At 38.5% G+C, this 21,788-nt stretch overlaps 1 protein-coding gene across 1 annotated transcript in view; it reads right to left on the reverse strand.

The window, feature by feature from the left end:
- Positions 1-21,788, reverse strand: part of LOC124789528 — a 154,580-nt gene that overhangs the window by 52,039 nt on the left and 80,753 nt on the right. Inside the window, exon 8 of the mRNA XM_047256922.1 lies at positions 6,942-7,109. Coding sequence (XP_047112878.1) covers positions 6,942-7,109 — 168 coding nt within the window. The remainder of the gene's footprint in view (positions 1-6,941; positions 7,110-21,788) is intronic.

The following is a 21,788-nucleotide window of genomic DNA, read 5'->3' on the forward strand; positions in this document are numbered from 1 at the left end:
TTGATTGTAAACGTTTTATTTCTGACAAAACTTTGGATAATGAGCTACTTTTGATCCACTAACATGACAACTTGGCATGAGGTTACAACTCACAATAATTCTTGAAGACCAGTAGTTTACAGCAAAGTCTGTCTAACTCAGTTGTCGAAAACAAGTATTTATGTGATCTTGGCTATAGAAATATTTTTACTAAATACTTTCTCCCAATTAAATTTCATATGTCCTATTCCAAATCTCTTGCCTCATTTTTTGATGTTGATCTCATCCTCAATGAGCATCAGCTACACGCGTCTGTTCACATTAGACCTACAAACAAACAACAGTACTTACATTTTGACAGTTGCCACCCTTTTTACATCAAATGTACCATCCCACACAGCCTTTGCATTCCGGGCAAACGTATTTGTTCAGATGCAGACTCTTAACAGCATTACACCACCATTCTCACCTCAGCCTTCACTGTATGTAACTATCTCACCAGCCTAGTTCAAAAGCCGACACTCCAGTCTGTTACAGCCAATGATGATTCCTCCAAAAACAACACAGAAGTACACCTCTTTTCACACGGTGATTTCCAGGTCTGGAATGTATTAACCAACTACTTTGACAAGGCCACAACTTCCTAAAATTGTGTTCTGAAATGAAGTCCATTCTGCCCGATTTTGCTCGCCACACCTAGAATAGTTTCTCATCACCAGCACCCTTCCCCTACAACTATCTCCACAATACACTTGTCAGATCCTATGCTCCCTCTGCTCCCATTTCCCTAGCCTATGAATACAAGCCCTGTGACCATAACTGTTGGAGACTTGCCCGACACACTGTCCTACCACCTATACCAGCTCTGTAACTGGCAAAACATGTATTATCAAAGGGACAGCCACATGAGAAACAACCTGTCATGTACCAGCCTTTAAGTACATACTATTTGGTCTTCTGCATTGGTGTGACAACTACCAAGTTTTCAGTTAGGATGAGTAGGCCCAGACAGATTGTGTATCCCAGTAATACACAATGTCCTGTTGCAGAGCACGATCCACAACATGACACGTATGACCTCTGTGCCTGTTTCACTACACATGACAACTAGGTTCTCTTGCCTGTCACCAGTTTCTCCAACTCAGCAGGCAGAAAATGGCATCACAATGAGTACTGAATTCTCGCCACCCTCATGGCCTAAATTTACATTACTTTCTGTGGTTCCAGCATTTCTTTTCTGTAAGTATTCCTCTTCTTCACTCCTTACTATACATTTTATTTTCTGATCTGTCAGTTTTTTCCTGCCTCTCTCACCTGTGTACCACACATAACACACTTAGCTTTCTGCTCTTACTGCCTCTTGCATAATTTTTTTAAAAGTAAATTATGTATTCCTTATTCCTCAATTTTCCACATTTAAATTCTCAGGTTTTCAAATCTCATCTGGTGCAAGCACCAACAATCAGCCTTTCATTCTCATCCTGTCCAGTGAACCAGGGTTCTGGGCAACTTTTCCATAACTCTCCACATTCCCTAAACCTCGTCAGTCCTTTCCCTTCATCCCTCTTCCTTTCCTGTCGACTTTTCCGCCAGAAGGAGGAGCCACTAGCTCCGAAAGCTTGGAGATTTCCATATCGTATGTTTTCTCCTGCTGCCACTTGGTGAGTAGATTTTTTATCTATCCATGTTATATCATAAGAAATGAAATCTGAATTAAGAGATATGAAATCTACCAAGAAACAAATGTAATCCATAAAGTCAGTATAAAGTATTTACAAATGTTCTCAACTATTCCAAATTACATTATTTATGTACATTATGATTTTGATGTACTTTATTTATTATCACAGGGTTTAGCATTACAAGTATTTCTACTTTTATAATTATACTTAGAACACACCATAAACGACATTAATCGGCAGACTTTGTGACTATATGTCCCTAACTAAAGTCACAGAAAACTTAACTGCTAGCCTCAATTAAGAAGTACTTTGGACATTAACATAGTCACTAGCCTGTTGAGTCAAATTATGTCCCCCTAAAAGAGGTATCTACATTGTATAACATACAATGGTTAAAACATAGCAAAGTGGAATACCTTCATTTGTTTTTCTATCTCTCAGAGCAAACACTGGTCTCCTTTATTCCAATTCAATTTCAGACCTGGTAAATATGAAAATTACTTCAGAGACAATCTTTCCCACAATCTTATTATTCAGACAGTAAATTATGTTTTGCCTATTCCTATTGTGTAGTTAGTTTCACCAAAGAATTTTCATTTTGCAGAAGAAATTGAGTCTTTAATTACCTTAGTACCACGTGTTCTAACAACTTTCAATCCAGCCAATAAGCTTTTACTGCAACATTGATCTATACTCATTCAAAATAATGAGTTTCTTGGTTTACAAACGTTCTTAATTTCACCTATCCTGCAGTAACTATGAAATTCTTTTAATTTCAACATTTCATTGTTTATAATTATAATAGTGAATTAATGAGATGTACAAGAAAATGAAATGGAGTGAAATTTTATCTACAACTTGTAGATAGTTGAGATTGCAAGGACACAGGGCTGCAACCCCAGCCCCCATGTTATTCAATCTGTACACTGAAGAGCAGCCGAATGGAATGGAAAACGCCTTGAAAAACATATTACAAGATCAACATCATTGAAAGTAAAAAAGACTAATAGAGTGTAGTGGAATTAATCAGGTGGTCTCTGAAAATTTGTTTATGAAATAATTTTGGCATTTGGGTAGCACAGTAACTGAAAATGCAGACCGGCAATAACGAGAAAAGTGTTTCTGAAAAACAAAAATATGTTAACATCTAATAAAATTTAAGTATTAGGAAGTTTTTTTGAGAAAGTATTCACCTAGATATCAGTCCTTCATGGAACTGAAGTGCAGACAATAAACAGGAACAGTACAGGTGAGAGGAGAACAGAAGTTTCTGAAAAGTTGTGTTACAGAAGAGTTCTGAGGGTAAACTAGACACCTCATGAAGAGCTACTGAACAAGATTTGGGAGAAAAGAAATTTGTGGCACAACTTGACTAGAGGAAGGGATAGATTGATAGACTTCAGCACCAAATACAAATTAAAAAAAACTTGTTGAAATGTTGCTCCCAAATGAAGATATCACTCTACTAATTTCCCAAGAAGAAACCAATACTGCAATTCACCAGGAAAGTCTTTTATAAAAATATTTACTGAAAAGTGTGAAATTGACTGAAATGGTATAATGCGAGCAATAATTGAATAGTGAAGACAAAGAAAATTATTAGTGTGGAAAATTACATGATAATGTAAATATGTCACAAAATTAGCAAGCTGCCTACACATACTTTGCTCTCTGTTAAAATGGAAAGTTAAACAATTTGTACAAGTTGCAAAAAGGGATGATCATAGGACTTTGAAGAAAGAATACTAGCATTTCTGAAAAGTGAAGTTTGTAAACTGTTCATATTTCTCTGTGGTGAATGTGTATGAATGGCCTGTACCTGAATTTGTAGCAAAGGATACCAACAATGCCTGTGCTGTCACAAGCAATTCTGGCGTAAGCCAGTTTGAATTCTGATGGTGGACGAAATATCCACTGCCATCATTTGGCAACCAAGGGGAGAGAATGTAGCAGCATTACGTTTCTGATCACCAGTCTTGGCACCAATGTCCTGATTTAAATTACAAATCTTTCCACAATTTCTCATGGAGTGAGGGGATGTAACACTGTTTGTGGGTATCCATCTATCAGATGAGGACATTAAACTCAGCAGTTACATAGGCGCTATCGGAGAGGAGCAGGTTATGTGCTGGCACCATGTTTCACCCCCCCCCCCCCTCCCCCTAATCTATTTAAAAAAAGGACGAAATATAATATATTTTACTAAACAGAATAGAAACAACACTGGAAAATCATTTAGGTGAACATCAAGGTGGGTTTAGGGAGGGCAGGTCATTTTCTGAACAAATACTTAATTTGAAGTCTATCATTTGCCACAGATTACTGAATTACTGTAGTAATATTTGTTCGTTTCAAAAGGCCTTTGATTCTGTTGACATACTACCTATAGACAGAATAGTCAGAGAATTTGGTGTAAATTCTAAATTAGGAAATCTAATTCATGGAACACTTACACACACAGTATCTCAAGTGAAATTTGTGGGAGAAATATCCAAAGGCTTCGAAATAAACACAGGTTTACAGCAAGATGATGGCCTCTCCCTACTTCTTTTTAATTGTGTTCTACAAAAACACTGAAAATTTAAAACGAAAAACTGAACAAATATAAGAGTTCGCCAATATGATTGGCAAGAGGAAACAAAAATAACTTATTGGAATAAACTGTCTTGCATTTGCAAATGACTGTTATACTTTCTGAAAATGTGACATATGCTGTAATGCACATTAAACTTTTAGGAGAAGTAGCCAGTAGTACCGGCTCATTAATTTCTGCAGAAGAAGCCAAATTTTGAACACTTTTCTGAAAACGGATATTAGCCAAATAGAAAAGCTTTACAATTCTAATACGTTTGGAAGATAATTCAAAAAATGGTTTGGAAGTAGCAGCTGTAGAGGAAAAGACACACAAAATGGAAGGGGTCTATGGTATAACTGAAGAACTAACAACAAATGATACAAGTCAAAAAATGCAAAAATAAGGCATTAAAATACAGAAGTAAAGACAGAATGTCTATATGCAAGTGAATGTCTAGCACCAAACTATAATTTAGATAAATAGTAAATACCTGAAATATGAATCATTAAGAAAATATTAGGCCCACAAAAAGCTATGGAAGGTTGAAAATTATGTAGTAGTGATGAAATTTATTGAAACATAGAAAAAATTCAGAAGTAATGAGAAAATGAGTGTCGTTTATATCTAATGCAAGACAGTAGATTAACCAAAAAGGTCTTCAAATATTTGTGGTATAAGAAGTCATCAACAAGTGGATACACAAAATAAAGTAGTGTTTAGAAAAAGTAACAGAAAAGCTGAAGAAACAACTGGCAGAAATGTTTAAGAAAAAAATATTGAATATGAAAGGATTACATGGTGGGAGAGTGAAAAAAGCTTATCTGAAGCTGGCAGAAGACAGGAAGAAAAAAACATTGTGAACAAACAAAACACTGTGAAGAGATAAGCAGATGAGAAAAAAGAACAATGAATAAGGAATTGAAATTAGCATATGGTCCTTAATTAGCCTATCCAAAGGGATCACAACTAACAGTAACTGAGATAGTGAAATTAAATGAGGTGGTGATGTGCGAATCAGACAGGAAAGAAGTAGATGAATTTTGCTAGTTGGACAGCAAAATGACTGATGATGGCAGAAGCAAAGAGGATATAAAATGCTGTATTTCAATAGCATAATAAGCGTTTCTGAAAAAGTGAAATACATTAACACTGAATATAAATTTAAGTGTTGGAAGTCTCTTCTGAAGGTATTTTTCTTAAGTGTGGCTTTGTACTGAAGTGAACTTAACGCATGAACACAATAGAAGTGTTGGAAATATGCTGCTACAGAAGAATGCTGAAGATTAGATGAGTAGACTGGGTAACTAATGAATAAGTATTGAATCAAAATGGGGAGAACTTTATGAAAAGAAGGTGTAGGGTAGTAGAACACACCCGCAAGTATCAAGAAATAGTTAATTCAGTAAACACAGTGGGAAGGAGGGGGGGGGGGGGGGGAGGTAAAAAATATTGAAGAGAGAGACTAAAGCTTCAGCAGGTTCAAATGGACATATGTTTCAGCAGTTATGAATAGATAAATATACTCGCACAAGATAGACTAGCATGGAAAACTTTACAAAAATAGTCTTTCAACTGAAGGCTACAACAACAATAACAACAACAACATAGTGATAAACAAGCTGACAGCAATGCACTTTTGTCATCCGAAGTTTTCCAAACCTTTCTTCACAAGTCTTGCATACGTCTTCTTTCTGTACAACTCCTAAGCCAGCACAAATCACTGCAGTGGTAGTGCAGCAGAAATAAAAACTGATCATTTTCAAACATCATCTACATGGTGCAAAATAAACAGTAGATCATTAATCAAAAGGTCATGTATGTAGCTACAATATTTAACATAAAGTGCATCACTCTTGTATGAACTGAGGTACACATCACATGAACAAAATGTTAGTTTTCCTGAAAATCCTGTATGATGTATGTGTCGAGTTACTTAACAATTCGGTTCTTTTTATTTTATATTTAATATCAGATTAACAGTGCCACTGCTCCAACTCTATAGTCAACTTACTTTGCTTTACCAAGGAACTGGATAAGAACCTCTTTTCATACAACAGTAATAAACTTACTTGAAGTTTACTCAACCTTGTAGAACTAACTGAATTTTTACCCATTTCAGAAATAATATGGTTCTGAATATTGCGCTCTCACAGTACAAAAATTAGCATTCCTTCTTGCAGCAGCATAGGAGATTACTTTAAGCAAAGAAACAGCTAGTAATCCCAGCAATTAAAGTTTACCATGACTTTTTTCTTCTTAATCATCCTTTTCCCCATTTTCATCATGGCATTTCCTAGCTTCACACCAACTCCCAGCAGCAGCAATTAAAGTGTTATGCACGACTTTCATTGTTTTAGTTCTCCTCATTTGGACTAGCCTAATGAAAACCCAGCTCACACACAGGCACTGCATTTTGGTAAACAGAATCTACTTTAGCTCAAGCGTGTGTCTCTAAAAATAATAAGTTATATTTTTAGTTACCATTGTGTAAATGTCAAGCTACCTGTCCATCAGCAGGTATCAGATATCCCTACTCATATCAGCAGTAATCGAGCAGGTATCATTGCATAATATTTTCACTTACCACATTGCAAGTTATGTTCAGTTCAGCAGCTGAAAATATTAATCAACACAAAGCAGCAAACATGCACGAAGCTTCTTTGCACCTGTGTGTCCAGTATGGCCGGCTCTGGAGTGCTACTGACCTTCCCTGTCAAGAAACGCCACCACTTCCTGACACTCCCTCGTGCCACCGACCCACAGCACGAGGCGGGCATTCACTGGCGCGGGACCCCGGGCAGGGGGTTCCCGGTTCCCAGCAGGGAGGCAGCTCGCGCCTCCCAGGTAAATGAGTGAAGGGGACGAGATGCAGACTGCAAGTAACAACCGCTTATAACATGTGCTGTACCACTTCTGGTCAAACTGTCTCCAAATCAAATCACTGACAATGCTGCTTCACTAATAAAACTGTGATACCTCATGTGTGCTGCATGAACTACAATAGGGTGGTTATATGAAGATACCTGTATTCCTCTATGTTTCGTGCCTTGCAGCAAACGACAGTGTATTGAAAAATTGCATCCTTGCATCTCCATTGCACCTTTCTCACTTTTACTTCAAAGTACAAGACACATTGCAGAATCTGCATCGATTTGCAGTGGTATCGGCAACAGAAATAAGATTTTAATACTGTTTCAGCTGCATCAGTATATAATACATTTGGGTAAACAGCACTCAGTAGGGGCCCCTCGTAGCTCAGTGTTAACATACAGGTAATAGTGCAATGTACAAGTAAACCATGACCACTAGTGCTCTGCAAATGTGTACATTGCCTCCTTGGATAGGGTTCAGAGTGGTGTTATGGACACACATTCAAAAAGGTTCTATCCAACATGATGTACGGAAAGTTTTAAAAATACCTCATCATCCACTCCTACATATTTTTTATCTAGGCATAAGGATGGAAAATTGCTGTTAGCTATCTGGCAAGTACCAGTATTCACTGTTGGGGCTGCCTGGTAAATAGAATTGTATAGTAAATAGGGGTCTGTTGTTACAGATGTTAAGTGACTATTTTGTCTGAAAACTGCCCATGTAATGAGGTAAGTATTAAGTCACCAACAGAAGATATACTGCAGCTACTTAAAAGAACTGAGGAAATGCCAGCCATTTTCGATGTAGCAGCTCTACTTCTAATTTACTGCTACGTGTTGCATTTAGCTGGAGTAATCACAAACAATATTAAGCAGTATAGCAACAGAATATTGTTGATCTAGTGTCCAGATTAAATTCCTATGATTAGCTTATTCTCTGTTAATGAATAACTTCACTTGTTGAGCATCCCTGACAATTCTCCTCCTTGGTGGGGTCTATGGGGCACATTGAATGAATGAATGAATGAATGAAGAAACGAATGAATGAAGAAACGAATGAATAAAGAAACGAATGAATAAAGAAACGAATGAATAAAGAAACGAATGAAATAAAGAAACGAATGAATAAAGAAACGAATGAATAAAGAAACGAATGAATAAAGAAGCGAATGAATAAAGAAGCGAATGAATAAAGAAGCGAATGAATAAAGAAGCGAATGAATAAAGAAGCGAATGAATAAAGAAGCGAATGAATAAAGAAGCGAATGAATAAAGAAACGAATGAATAAAGAAACGAATGAATAAAGAAACGAATGAATAAATAAACGAATGAATAAATAAACGAATGAATAAATAAACGAATGAATAAATAAACGAATGAATAAAGAAAGGATGTTGGTGAATGATGCAACCAGCCACAAATGGATAAAATAACAAAGAATGAATGAATGTGTACAGTTTTTCTCTGGTTGGATGGGCAGGAAATCCTGCAATATTTTATGAAACTCATTAGCACTTTCATAGAGTTCATTTCATGAGACAGCACTGTACAAAGTGGCACAAAGAACGCTATAAGTTTGCAGCTATGCCATACTGAAAAATCTGTTGTAGCAGAGTATCTTCTAATAAAATCAACTCCAAATTTTACTGAGTAACAGCCCTAAAGTCAAACAGACAAATCATTTCTGGAAAATCATTAAAAAATGCTATTGAAATAAAACAGCAGATAATATCTGCATGAAAGTCAGGGGCTTACAGCAAAGTATGGCATCAGATATGGTAGGCATAGTGGATGGCAACAGTTATTATGGGTTTAAAGGGACAAAACATCTTCCTCGTTGCACTTGGAAAGTCATGTAAAATTATTTGAGAAAAAGGATAATTGTCAGGTCCAGGGTCTGTGACTGTAATTAAAAACATACTGTGTTTTTACCGTCTGGCTTTGTGGACTATATTTTAAGTTACCTCATTTATTGCTTGCTAGTTAACTTGTTAATTCTGGGAGAAGAGGATTCATGCCAACTGCTTGATATTTAAGGTACTGTCTGCTAATGTAATCAAAGTTAGTTTGCTAACTGTGTGCATCCATTCAAATCTTGCTGACTTTCCATCTCGCACCACAGTCCCTTTGTATCATTATGCCATCAGGCATTGTTTTGAAACTGAAATGCCACAGCAGGCAAATCTCATCATCTCCTTGTTGAAACTTTGGCACGTTTTCAGTAATGAGGCCTTTTTTTTCTCTTTTTTCTATTAATACTGGAGAGTTTGGTTTCTGCCTCTTTATTGGTACATGGTGTGTAATTATGCTCATAGCTCTTTTGTGTTCAGTTTCATGACTGAGGGGTTAAAGGTCATTTATGTTTTAATTTTTTTTTCCTAGAAGGTAATAATAGCAGTTACTAGCGCCACACACAGAACTGTCTCTATTATCAATGAGGTGTCTATATCCGATTTATGCTGAGTAACTACCGAGGACACAGTCAATTGGATTCTGAGACCACAGGTTGCACTGCCCCTTGACCAACAGTATCCACGTGGGAGGGGGGAAATTATATATTAACTGGCTGTCCAAAAATATGGTAAGGTGAATTGTTAATTTGTTTGTGATGCAAATCATTCTTGTTGTAGTTGTCATATTGAAGCAAAATACTGTATAAAATTTTATACATTGTTCTGTCACATAGGTTTGTACAAAAAAATTTGGTGTCCTAATAATTATATTATATCTCATTATATGAACTGAAACTTAGTGATAAGCAATTAATTGTCAATGAACTGCAACAAATTTCCCTTGCCTCTGTGATTTGCACTGTTGAAAGTATTGGCTTCCATAATTGCGACAGTTAAGTGCAACATTTATTTGTTGTCTTTGAACATAGATATTTTCATAACCATATACAACATTTTGTGTTTCCTATGTTTTCAACAGTATAATGTAGGTCAGTGTGACAGTGTATTAAAGTCTTACTTGAATGCAAAGTAAACACAGCAGCACATGTTCAGGGATGTGCACATTTATGACATTTAATCAATTTGGGACTTCTTGTGTTTGTTCTTAATATGTTTTTTAATTAACTGTTGAAAGTTTACAAGTAAGTTTTTCTTAATTTGTTTGTTTGATCTTTTAAGTATATGTTATTCAATAAATATTTTGGTCACGAATAATGTTCAACCCTTACTTGGGCCTAGTCCTCCCCCTCCTAAGACAACCCCATGCAGTAACTCTGTACCACAGACCACAGTGCATAAGTAGAAAGTACTTTAAACCCACTCGGGGCACGCACTGCAGTGAAAGGTACCCCCTCCGCACCTGCCCCAGACACTGAAAATGAGGTGCGTAAAATTTTAATATAAAATCCTCTTTCCCTCAGGACAACGTATGAACTTTATTAGCCGCTATCCCATCATCAGCAAGTATGATGGCATTATTCCGAGAAGCTTCGAGGAAAGTACACCACACATTGATGGATCCTCTAATTACTCTCAGATTGCTGAGGGCTGTGGGAACCCACCATTCCACATCACAGGTTTTCAAAATTTGATGTTGCAGTTAGAGTCTTAGGTCTGTACTCGGTACTCCAAGTTCAAATTAGTCTCCTGTGGCTACATCTTTAGCAAATTTGTCAGTGAATTCATTTCTCAAATAACAACACTTCCTGGTGTCAGGGCGAATGCTACAGTAGCTTTGGAGGTCAACTAATAGGTCTTGAATATTAGGAACCACAAAATTTATGGGTTAGGGTCAAGATACACCCTGTAAGAAGCTTAGGAGTTGCAACAAATCAGGAAGTCCTCCATTATGAGAATTTTAATATACTGCAGAGCCTGTGATATGGAGACAAACTCCGACAGTGAATACACAGCATGCACTTGACAAAGAATTCTTCTTGTGCTCCTTCGTGTATGCAGCATCCAGCCATCCTGATTTAGGTTTTCTGGGATTTTCCTGAATTGTTCAAGGCAAATATTGGGTTGGTTTCTTTAAAAGGGCATGGGCAATTTCCTTCCCCGTCCTTCCTTAATCTGAGCTTGTGCTTAGTCTCTAATGACCTCATTGTTAATGGGACACAAACATCAACCTTCCTTCCTTTCCTGGCATGTGCAAAAGTATAACCAATCCTATCAACTTTCAACCCATCTGTGCAGAGGCATGCTGTACTTGGGTGGTTGTGGAGAACCAGATGCAACAGGCATCTGAGAGTGGGTGGGATGAGTATTTTCCTTAGGGCCATAGGTCCATCCAAGCCATCAGACTGGGTACACATCACAGTGGGAGGAGGGGGCAGAGCAGCAGCGAAGGGGGTGCTTGAGGTCGCTGTAGCAGAGACTCCCATTGTATCCTAGCTGCTCCACCCATTTTTGTGTGACAAACGATCAGAACCGACAGACTATGACCACACAGTTTATCAAGAGTTGCTGGCATCTGAGCCTCAGTGGTGAGCTACCAACTCCCACCAGAAGGCTGTCTATGGGCCTCATATTGGAAGGCTCCAGTTGCCAACTGCACACCACCACAGTGAAACAAGCTCAGTATTAACTGTGCTGCTGACTTAGAAGCAGCACACCCATAGTCCAGGCAAGATAAAATCAATGCTTCATAGATTAGCAGATGAAGTCTATGGTCTGCATGCCAGGAAATGCTGTTCAAAAATCTGAGGGCATCAAGTTTCCTCGTGCAATCTGCCTCAAGCTGACATACATACGGTAACTCGCTAACTTACTGCCCCATATGAGGCTTATGAATTCGAAAGTCTCAACAACTTCAAGTAACTGTTTATCGAGGTAAAGTTCTGGGTGCAAGTGGACAGCCCCGAGTCTGCAAAAGTGCAAGACACAAGTTTTCGTGGGAGAAAGTTGAAACCCACAGTTCAGAGCCCATTTATGTACTTTCCGCACAGCCCCCAGAAGTTACCTCTCTGGAGTGCACAATGATGTACCTCTGCAATACAAGCAAAGGTCAGCATCCGCATACAGAGATGGTGCAACCGTGGGTCTCCAGTTGCGAGGCCACCAATTGCAATGCCAAAGAGGGTACGTTCAGATCCAGTACCTGAGGGGCCCCTGTTTCTTGCATATATTGACTGCTGTGGGTTGAACCTATCCAGATGCAGAACAGTCACACGGCTAGGAAATACTGGATAAAATGGGTAAGCAGCTCCAGAAGACCCACTCTTGTGGTGTGAACAGGATTTGATGGCATCAGGTGTATTTTACACCTTCTGCAGGTCAAAGGATGCCGCAGTAACATGTTGGCAGTAAGTGAAAACACTACACATTGTAGATTTGATATGAATCAGTTGGTCTGTGATGGACTGGAATGCCCAAAAGCCACTTTGAAATTGTGATGAATGTCTTCTGGCTTCAAGGTACCAACATGGTCATCAGTTGAGCAGTCTTCCCAATAATTTACAAGGCTCATTTGTTAGAGAGATTTGTCGATAGCTAGTCAAAAGTCGAGGGTCTTTTTGCAGTTTTAGTATAAGAAAATAATGCCCTCTCACCATGGAGCTGGGAGGAACTCCCTTTCCCATCAAATATGATTGAAAAACCCAAGGAGGTATTTAATGCTGTTGCTAGTGTGTTTAAGCATTTCACTGTTGATTTACTGGGTCCAGGAGTGTTTTATTAAATTGAACAATGTGTGATACAACACTTCATGCACACAAGGATAAGGAGTTTTGCTCCATCTGGCATTTCCAGGTAAGGAAATTAGGATGGTAGCTGCTGCTTGAGGACACTTCGATGAAGAGTGCTGCAAAATGTACAGCAAGGCCTCAGGATCAGTACAGGTGTCGTCACTGAGGGAGATGCCAAGAACTACTGTAGATGGTGGGTGGCTACAAATGTAAAGGAGTTTAGTCCATACTTGAAACAATGGGGTGTAGGCTCCTGTAGATGATACATACTGCGCCTAACACTTATGTTTTCCATTTTCATATCAAAAACCATGTCTTTGCTTGAAGTCTCTTGAATGCTATTAAATATTACATTGAAATATGGTGTTTGTGCCACTGAAGTGCCCTTTGACACAGTCTGACAGCTGTAGCTGTTTCTTCGGATTACTAAGGTACGTGTTTCCAGTGAAGAAGGTGTGAAGAATAGGATACTGTTCCTTCCAAAGTGTGTGTAATTGTGTCAATAGTATCTTGCAGAGGTCAGCCAAGGCTCTGTTCCTAAGGGACGGCCGCCTCAGTTGCCTGTTGCCTACTGAGCTGCGAGCTGCTTCTATTAAGCACTGAAATGTCCTTCGCCACCTCGGATATGTTTCGGGAATGCATATCTCTCTCTCTCTCTCTCTCTCTCACACACACACACACACACACACACACACACACACACACACACACACACACACAAAATATCCCTTAAAACCCACATCCTTCCCTCTTTCCCTCTTTCCTGATGAAACAACCTTGGGTTGCGAAAGCTTGAAATTTGTGTGTGTGTTTGTGTTTTTTATTGTGTCTATCTACCAGCGCTTTCTCATGTGGTAAGTCACAGCATCTTTGTTTATATATATATATCTGTGTGTGTGTGTGTGTGTGTGTGTGTGTGTGTGTGTGTGTGTGTGTGTGTGTGTGTGTGTGTGTGTATGTGTGTTTTGCATTTGCACAAGTGTGTTTGTGTATGCTGTTCAATTTCGAAGATGGCCTTGTTGGCCAAAAACTCGCTTTCCGACAGACTTTTTGTTGTACCTAACTTCGACTGTGAGTAGCACCTATCTTTTTCATAATACTATTCAGTAAAATGTTTGATTCCCATGGCCTCATTCAGCTTCATAATGAACCGCTTATAATTTCATCAATGGTTTTAGTTATTGTGACACTGCTATGTTAAGCAATAACTGTGCAAAAGATAGAGTGAAAGTTAAATATTCATTACATTTCTTAGGTGTCAAACGGTTCAAGATACAAAATGAATTTTTGGCAAATGATAGCATGCCAAGTGGATAGTATTGTGCCATATAGTTAACATCCAAAACTTCCTTACCTACTGTGATACATGAACGACTACAGATTGTTTTCAAAGAAATAATGTAATATTATTTTAACAGCCCTTGATAGCTGGTGAAATGAGGATTATTATATGGGTTTGTAACAATATAAGTGAAGGAATCTTACTTTTATTTTCTACTGAGAGCATTAGCTTTTTATATGCTACTGCCCTTACTTGTCCCGAATAGTTTGATTAATATAGACTGTTTCAGGATTCTATCACAATTGTAGTTGCATGAGCATGTTAGTGAGATGAGATTGTGTATATGTTAGTGTGTCCTGGGAAAAGAAGCTAATTTCAACATGGCAACAAGGTAAAGACAAAAAGATGTACAAGACAGGTGAAAACAAATTGTTCCTGTTGTTGCAGTGTCTGTGTGACCCAGTACTCATTGTGTTTTTAATAATAAATGGTTTATTTGTAAAGTTATTGGTCACCCTGGTGTAACCTGTTAATAGAATCATCTGGAGACGCTAGCTGTAGCTTATAAGTCCTACGAGATTCGCATTTGTGTGAAGTTTTCAATGTAGAACGTTCTCCTTCCACACTATCCCATCCAAGAGCAATGCCGCCCCCTCCCCCCACTACTGTTGTTGTCTTCCCTATCCTGCTGCCTAAGCAGCTGGATGCAAGTAACACTGTACAAACTGTATAACTCCTATAATCTTTTTCTTGACCAGTTTTAAAATTGCTTTGGAGGTGAAAGACCTTGTTATCGCATGAGGTGTGGATTTTGTTTGAAAAGTTTGACATTATATTGACTGGATGGAATTGTTCAAACTCTATCTTAGTATCTCGATAAGACAGACAGTAAAATGTTTTGTATTCCTGGATTTTTTTCTCCCTCTTGGAAACTGAACATGTCAGTGTATGGGTGGGGGTGTTCTGGTCATTAGTGCAGCAGAAGGATGTGTGTGCAAACCTCTGGCACTTAAAACATATCACAGAAGGCGTATGTTTTGACATCACATCTACAAACAACGACCTTAATTTTCTCAGGTAAAACATTTTCATCGAAGGCTAACACGAAAGCTCAGTGTCTACCGTATTATCCTCAGGCCGTCTCCGAATGTGACAAACAAAATGGACACCACGACGCTCTAGGTTAACACGAAGTTCTTCATCTGCTTGTAGCATTACATGCCAACGGAAGGTGATACCCTGAATTCTGTTGGGTTTGTTACGAGGAAGAGGCAGAAACTGTTACATCCCCAAGCTTGTCACAGGTCTGAAGCCCATGTAATTGACTAGCATTAAAAGTTTTGTTCAACAAAGATCCATTTCCCATTTTCTCTATTGCAGTAACTTTTGTGAACCTATCCTCAATCTTTTCAATGAAAAAGAGTGACTTCGTCATCGCAAAATATTCTGTGTCACTTCTGGAGCGTACCGAGAACTGAACGAACTGTGCACCTCTATTTTTCCTCACCTGTCTCTCATTCCATGGCATGGCCAAAGATACAAATGCCATGGTGTTGTAAGCTTCTGCATTAAAATCTATCTGCTGAGACAGCTACACCACTCACTCTGATTAGAGGCTTAAAGGTGCCACACCTGGCACCCCCCTAACCCCTCCCCTGAACTGACTCAGCCATACACACAGAGACCTGGAGTTTTACACGGACTGTAATTACACAGTAATGCAAAAAATATAGAGTGTTTGGCTTCAATAAATTCAAGAAACATATTTTATAAAAACAAGTAAAAATAAAGCTAAGTTCAACTTGAGATTCTTCAGCTTCTGGCTTAATTCATGATGAAACAGTTTGCGGGTGAACTGCCAGATGTCAATGTCCAGTGGACAGTGTCTGTTGGACTCTGATGTCTGGCCATTCACCTGTGAACTATTTCATTAAGTTAAACTTCATTTCTCAACATAATCATTTCAATTATTTAGATTAAGTATCTGTCATACCTCACAATGAGTTTTATAATTTCTGCATCATAGGTGGCCACTAATGGTACATTATGCCAATTATTCACTGAATTCTTCCCCTCCACACCCTTTTTAATCAACTGTACCAAGGAGGGTAAGGAAGAAAAAAAAAAGGAAAATGAAACATTAAGATGAAAGTTTCCTCAAGAGAAAGCAGCAGAAGCTACTCAGTATGGATACCACAGGACAGGAGGTACCTGGAAAAGAGCCCAGGAAAGTTGGGTGAAATCTCTTGCATATATTATACACCCCGCACAAAAAAAGTTCTGGCCTGGCTGCTATGTCATTCTTTTGCAACCGTGTACCACTGCTTGATTTGTTTCCTTTGCACTGTATGCAACATGATGTTCACTAAATATTATTTGGCTGTTTTTACTATGAGAAACCAAAAATTAATGAACTAGCCCGAAACCTGCACAGATGTGAGAAACACTGGCCACATCACAAAGTGAAACTATTCAAACACGAACTGTTCATTTTGAGAGTGATTTTTGCGGACAGGAGGTCTCCCAATAACATGTTTCTTGTCTCCTGTTTAGTATAATCCAACATGTCAGCAGACACCTCGAAAATGCTCGTGGATAAGTAGGAATGAAGGTTAGATGGCAATGAATTTTAATGTTATGCTAACAAACCCATCCATTCTAAAAACTTTATTTAATCTCCTCATTTACATTAGAACCAAACACTATATTTCTACTCATATCTAACTGCAAATTCCTCGAAACATGCTTCTTTTTTCCTTATCAAAAATGATGCGTGATTTTAATAATAGGAGTACAGTGTCACATTTTTGAGAATTTTGTCATAGGAACAATATTTTTTATCCTACCATGAAACCTCTGTCAGTGGCTTATGTAATCCACAAAAAAGAGACATTCTTCATCTTGCTGTGATGATGAGCATCTAACAGCCGTTTTGTACCTACTGGTAACCACCACATTTCTGAAAGTAGTAGCTGGTATTCCTATTACTATTCCACTAACCTCAAGTAACTTCTGCCGATTATTATTTTAGTGCCATGTAAATAAATCAACAGATATTTCCAATACAGTATCTGACAACAGTGAGGGACTTTTACTTTCATTTTCAACACAAAAAACTGTTTATATGGCAGTGTTAACTCCTGTATGACAATTTCCTAACCTACTGAATAATAATTTTCCACCTTGTTCATCTTTGAACTTTCTGAATACCAGGCAGTCTTTTGAGTTTTTCTCTACTACTGTCACATCTACAGTAAATTCTGCTCAGTCATCTTTGTTCTGCTGCTGCATCATTATCAAACATGGGGCACTTCGCAAATACAACATGTCAGTTATTAACTTCTCGTAGTTCCTGAATCTCCCGCTCTTCTACCTCTTATTTCTATCTACTGGAACAATAGACATGATGTTTCAATTTAGTCTGATTCCTGAATCTTCTCTTTTTCCCCTTCATTGGAACTTCTGTCTACAATAAAGGCCTACACGATTCTATCATCTTAAAGACAGATGCATGCACTACTCTTGTAGGTCTTTTCTTCTGCAGTTATCAGTTAACTTACAAAAGTTAGGCTTGCTCCTAATCACTGATGGATTAGACAGAACACTGAATGTATGAATGAGTCATCACTTGCATGAGAAAGTCACTATGGCACAGTATCAAACTAAATATTGCATATTCAATACAGTACTGAAGAATATACCTTTTCTCCAAATGTGTAAAGCATATTACTGTACAGCTGTGTCATTCTTTTGTATATATACATCAAATGTCATGGACCTCACCAAGGACATTTTCAAGTTTGTGGAAAGAGTTTAGTTATAAATTAGTGAGTACTTGCTGAAAACGATGTCTGTATTTACAATCTGCTGTCATTAATCTGTTCCATCACAGTTACGATTCAAAAGGCGATAAGTGTCAAGAGTCTTGACGCAGAACATTGGTTACTTGGAGCTCTGACATCCTCTTAGATCCACATATTGGTAAAGTGAATCACGATAGACCCCTGCTTGGCACCAAATCGCACATCGAGACATACAATTACTATGCAATTACTGCAGTCTGAAAAGCATTTCTGCTTCTCTGATCTACTTTAATTTCTTTGAACAACGGTTTTCTGATCGTCATTCTTCGTTTCTGTGGGTAAATTTGCTCTGGAGACTTCGATGAGCGGGTAGGAAACGTTCCCATTTTGAAAATTTCTTAAGCATCGTGTCTATTGTAAAGTAAGTAAAAGATGTACAGTACTTTCATCATTTAAATGTGACGCAGCAGTTATTAGCCTAATTAAAAACCAGTAGTTGATAATTTGGTGTATTTCTGTGGAGTATTCACTGTATACAAAACTGATGTTACGGATCGTAATTACTGCAGCAGCATTAGTAGTGATTCTGATTTGGAGACTTCTTCCTTTTTAACAAATTATAGTATGTTTACCTCTGTCGATGCATACTGGCCTCGGCCTTCTGTAATGTTGCGAATGTGTCGAACAGTTAGCGTAGGTGTGCCTGTCCAAAGGACCGCCACTCATCGCTCGGCGTCGCTCGACAATGAACGAAGTCGCGGCTTCTCATCCTCTCTCAAATCATGTATCTTTTTTGCAGTGCGCACATTTGCCGACGATATCATCTGCTCCGAGAACGAAAAAGTTTGGATGCTGCTAATGTCAGTCTCTTCCTTGCTGCAAGGCGAACTCTCCTGCTGAGACAGCAGTATTAATTAATGTTTTTCGGCCAAGGTCGCGAGTCTAATTCACTGTGTCGCCCCAACTGACGTCACTGTCTGTCCAAAACCTACATAGGAGCTCTAACCCACGCGTGTTCCCACGCTCCGCCAAAGAACTCCAACTGCAAAATAGGCACACTGCACCACACAACAATCCCCACGCCCCCTTCCAACACATCCGCAAAACGCCACTGTTCACCTCGGCTTGAATGTCACCGAGCCCGGTGAGCTCACTGTTCGCACAGCCCGCTCAAGGTTTTCAATGTCTTGCGGAACTAGTTTCCCCCTCCCGTGTATGGTCGTAGCCAACGATGGTCGAACCTGCTTTCTCCTGTTGCGCACACACCTCTGTCGACTAGCTTTCACACGACTCTCGATTTCACCCTGAGGGTCGAAGTAATATCGATCTTACTCGATGTCGCTATATTAATTCTAGTTCCGAGTGACAGTGTCACAACTCATAATGTATTTGAAACTTCCTGGTAGCGCACACCCCACTACAGAGTGAAAATCTCATTCTCTCATAATGTATTTGTTTTCAAACTGTCCCGAGTTGATGAGCACAGTACGCCCTAAACACTTAACGGGTGCACATTGTTGGAATGCTCCTCAGTCCTCACAGTAAGTGGGATTGTGCCACTCTGAGTGAAACGAAAAGTTAGGGATACAGCATTCCGTCAAACATGTAAACGCAGGCTTAAGGAGTCAACACACTGTGGCGATCACACATAGATATCGTTAATGTGTCACCTATTACACTTTCAGACCACACGACATGGACTACAGCTCAATATTTGTGCTAAGTGGTAACTTGCATAACTACCAGAAGTGTTCGGTGTAACCAGTTCACTGGCTACCTGATTACTTATTTATAATTTTTCACAACGCCTTTTTTCATCGTATAGTTTTTCGGAAGACAGAGCTGCCAATTATCTGTCGATGCAAACGCAGTACATTTTTCCATCAAATCATCAGATGTTTGTTAAGTAGGAATGATGAGCTTCTCCTTAAAACTAAAGGAAACTGAACATTCTAAAGGTATTTTACGCATCTTTCACAGATTTGGGAGTATTAGGCCCACTGTAATTGTCACAGCGCTTCTGTGAGTGGTACCTATTTTTGTGTCAGTGGCATTGCCTAAGAAATATCTAAAACTGAACAAGTTTACTTGAAATCCATGCCTATACAAAATTTGAGTCAATTTAGTCCCTGTCTTAACCACAACATTCCATAGAGCCTTTGAACAAAAAACCGTGGCTTGGGAGAAGGTAGACAGTATAATGTAAGAAGGGGAAGGGTAGCAGGAATAATCCATAAACCTTGCATCCAATGACAGTGTCTTCCATCTGTTGCAGAATCTCAGAACATGTCCTTGACTCAAACACAGGTCTCTCAAACAGGATGGTATCATCCATACCAACCAGCTTAGTTTCAGGAAACATTGGTGTTGCTAAATCTAACTTGTGCTTTCCTCACGTGGCATCCTCAGACAGATGGTTCAAGGCAATCTGATGGATATAATATTACATCATCCGAAAAGCATTTGACCCAGTACGGCAACTCTTTATTAACAGCATGATCATATGGTGTCTCAAACAAACTATGTAACTGGCTGGAGGTTTTGTCAGTAGGAAGGACAAGGCACATAGTCTCAGTTAAAGTGTCATCAATTGACGAAGTAACTTCAGGTATGTTCCAAGGAAGAGGTCTGAGACCCTTTTGTTTGTGTTGTATATTACTGGTCTTGCAAACTATATTATTACTAACCATAGACTTTTGCAGATGATGTAGTTATATATGACAAAGTACTCTCTGAAAGAAGTTGCACAAATATTCAGTCAGATCTTGATAAGATTTCAAAGTGATGCAGAGTTTGGCAACTTGCTTTAAATTTTCAGGAAGGTAAAACTCTCCACTTCAAATACTGCAGAAACATACTATTGTATGACTGCAATATTGACAAGCACGGTTGATAGCAGCAGACTCTCACAAATACCTGAATGTAACAGTTTCTTGGGATATGAAATGCAATGATCACAACTAAGTGACAGACATCATTTTATTGGTAGGATACTGAGAAAATGCAGTCAATCTACAAAAGAGATGGTTTACAGAACACTCATGCATTCCATCTTAAGATACTGCGCTACCACATAGGGTAGGAGTGGGCAAAAAATATCGATATTCTTTCATAATAATAGATATATATATCACCAACATCTAAATGATCAAGGTATCGGTTAGTTGACATTAAATATTAAATATCGAAAGTGATTTTTTTTAATTGTCAATCTTTGATTCGTATGTGCTATAACTCTCATTGACAGATTACTTGCCCATTCCAGCTACTACTAATCTTTGCAATGTAACTGTAAATGTCTTACAATGGGCTTAATTTAATTTCATATTCAGTACTACAAATTTGGACATGAATGTATGTGTGGTGCATGCTGATGAAAGTCGGTTACTTCCATGTGTCATTTCCACCATTGAAAATGATACATACGATGTGCAAAAAAAACCCATTTGATGACAGCACTGTATAAGGATGGTGGAAATTACCACTACTCCTCCCAACAATGAGGCAGAATGTGCACTTGTCTTACCCATTGAGTGCCTGAATCAAGATAAGGTAGACACACTGTGAAAGCAACTTAGACTCGGCACAAAAGTCTGCACATTAATGCACTGGCTTTTAACTGAAAATGGACTATTGTTGCCTGAAATTTTTACAGTAAGTACAATATTTCATGTGAAGAACACTTATCAGAAGTGTTTCACAACTGAGGTTTCTCTTATTTAGTGATGGGCCAAAAATATTGATATTTCAAAATATCTATATTTTTAAAAATCTGCCCATCCCTAATCTAGGGGACTTTGACCACATACAAAGAATGGCAGCATGAATAGTCACAGGGGACTTTGACCACATACAAAGAAGGGCAGCATGAGTAGTCACAGGTTCCTTTGACCTATGGGAGACTGTCAATGACTTGCTGCAAACCAGAACTGGCAGACACTCTAAGACAGACATT

This window comes from Schistocerca piceifrons, chromosome 3 (genome assembly GCF_021461385.2).
Source record: "Schistocerca piceifrons isolate TAMUIC-IGC-003096 chromosome 3, iqSchPice1.1, whole genome shotgun sequence".
In the NCBI taxonomy this organism is placed as follows: domain Eukaryota; kingdom Metazoa; phylum Arthropoda; class Insecta; order Orthoptera; family Acrididae; genus Schistocerca; species Schistocerca piceifrons.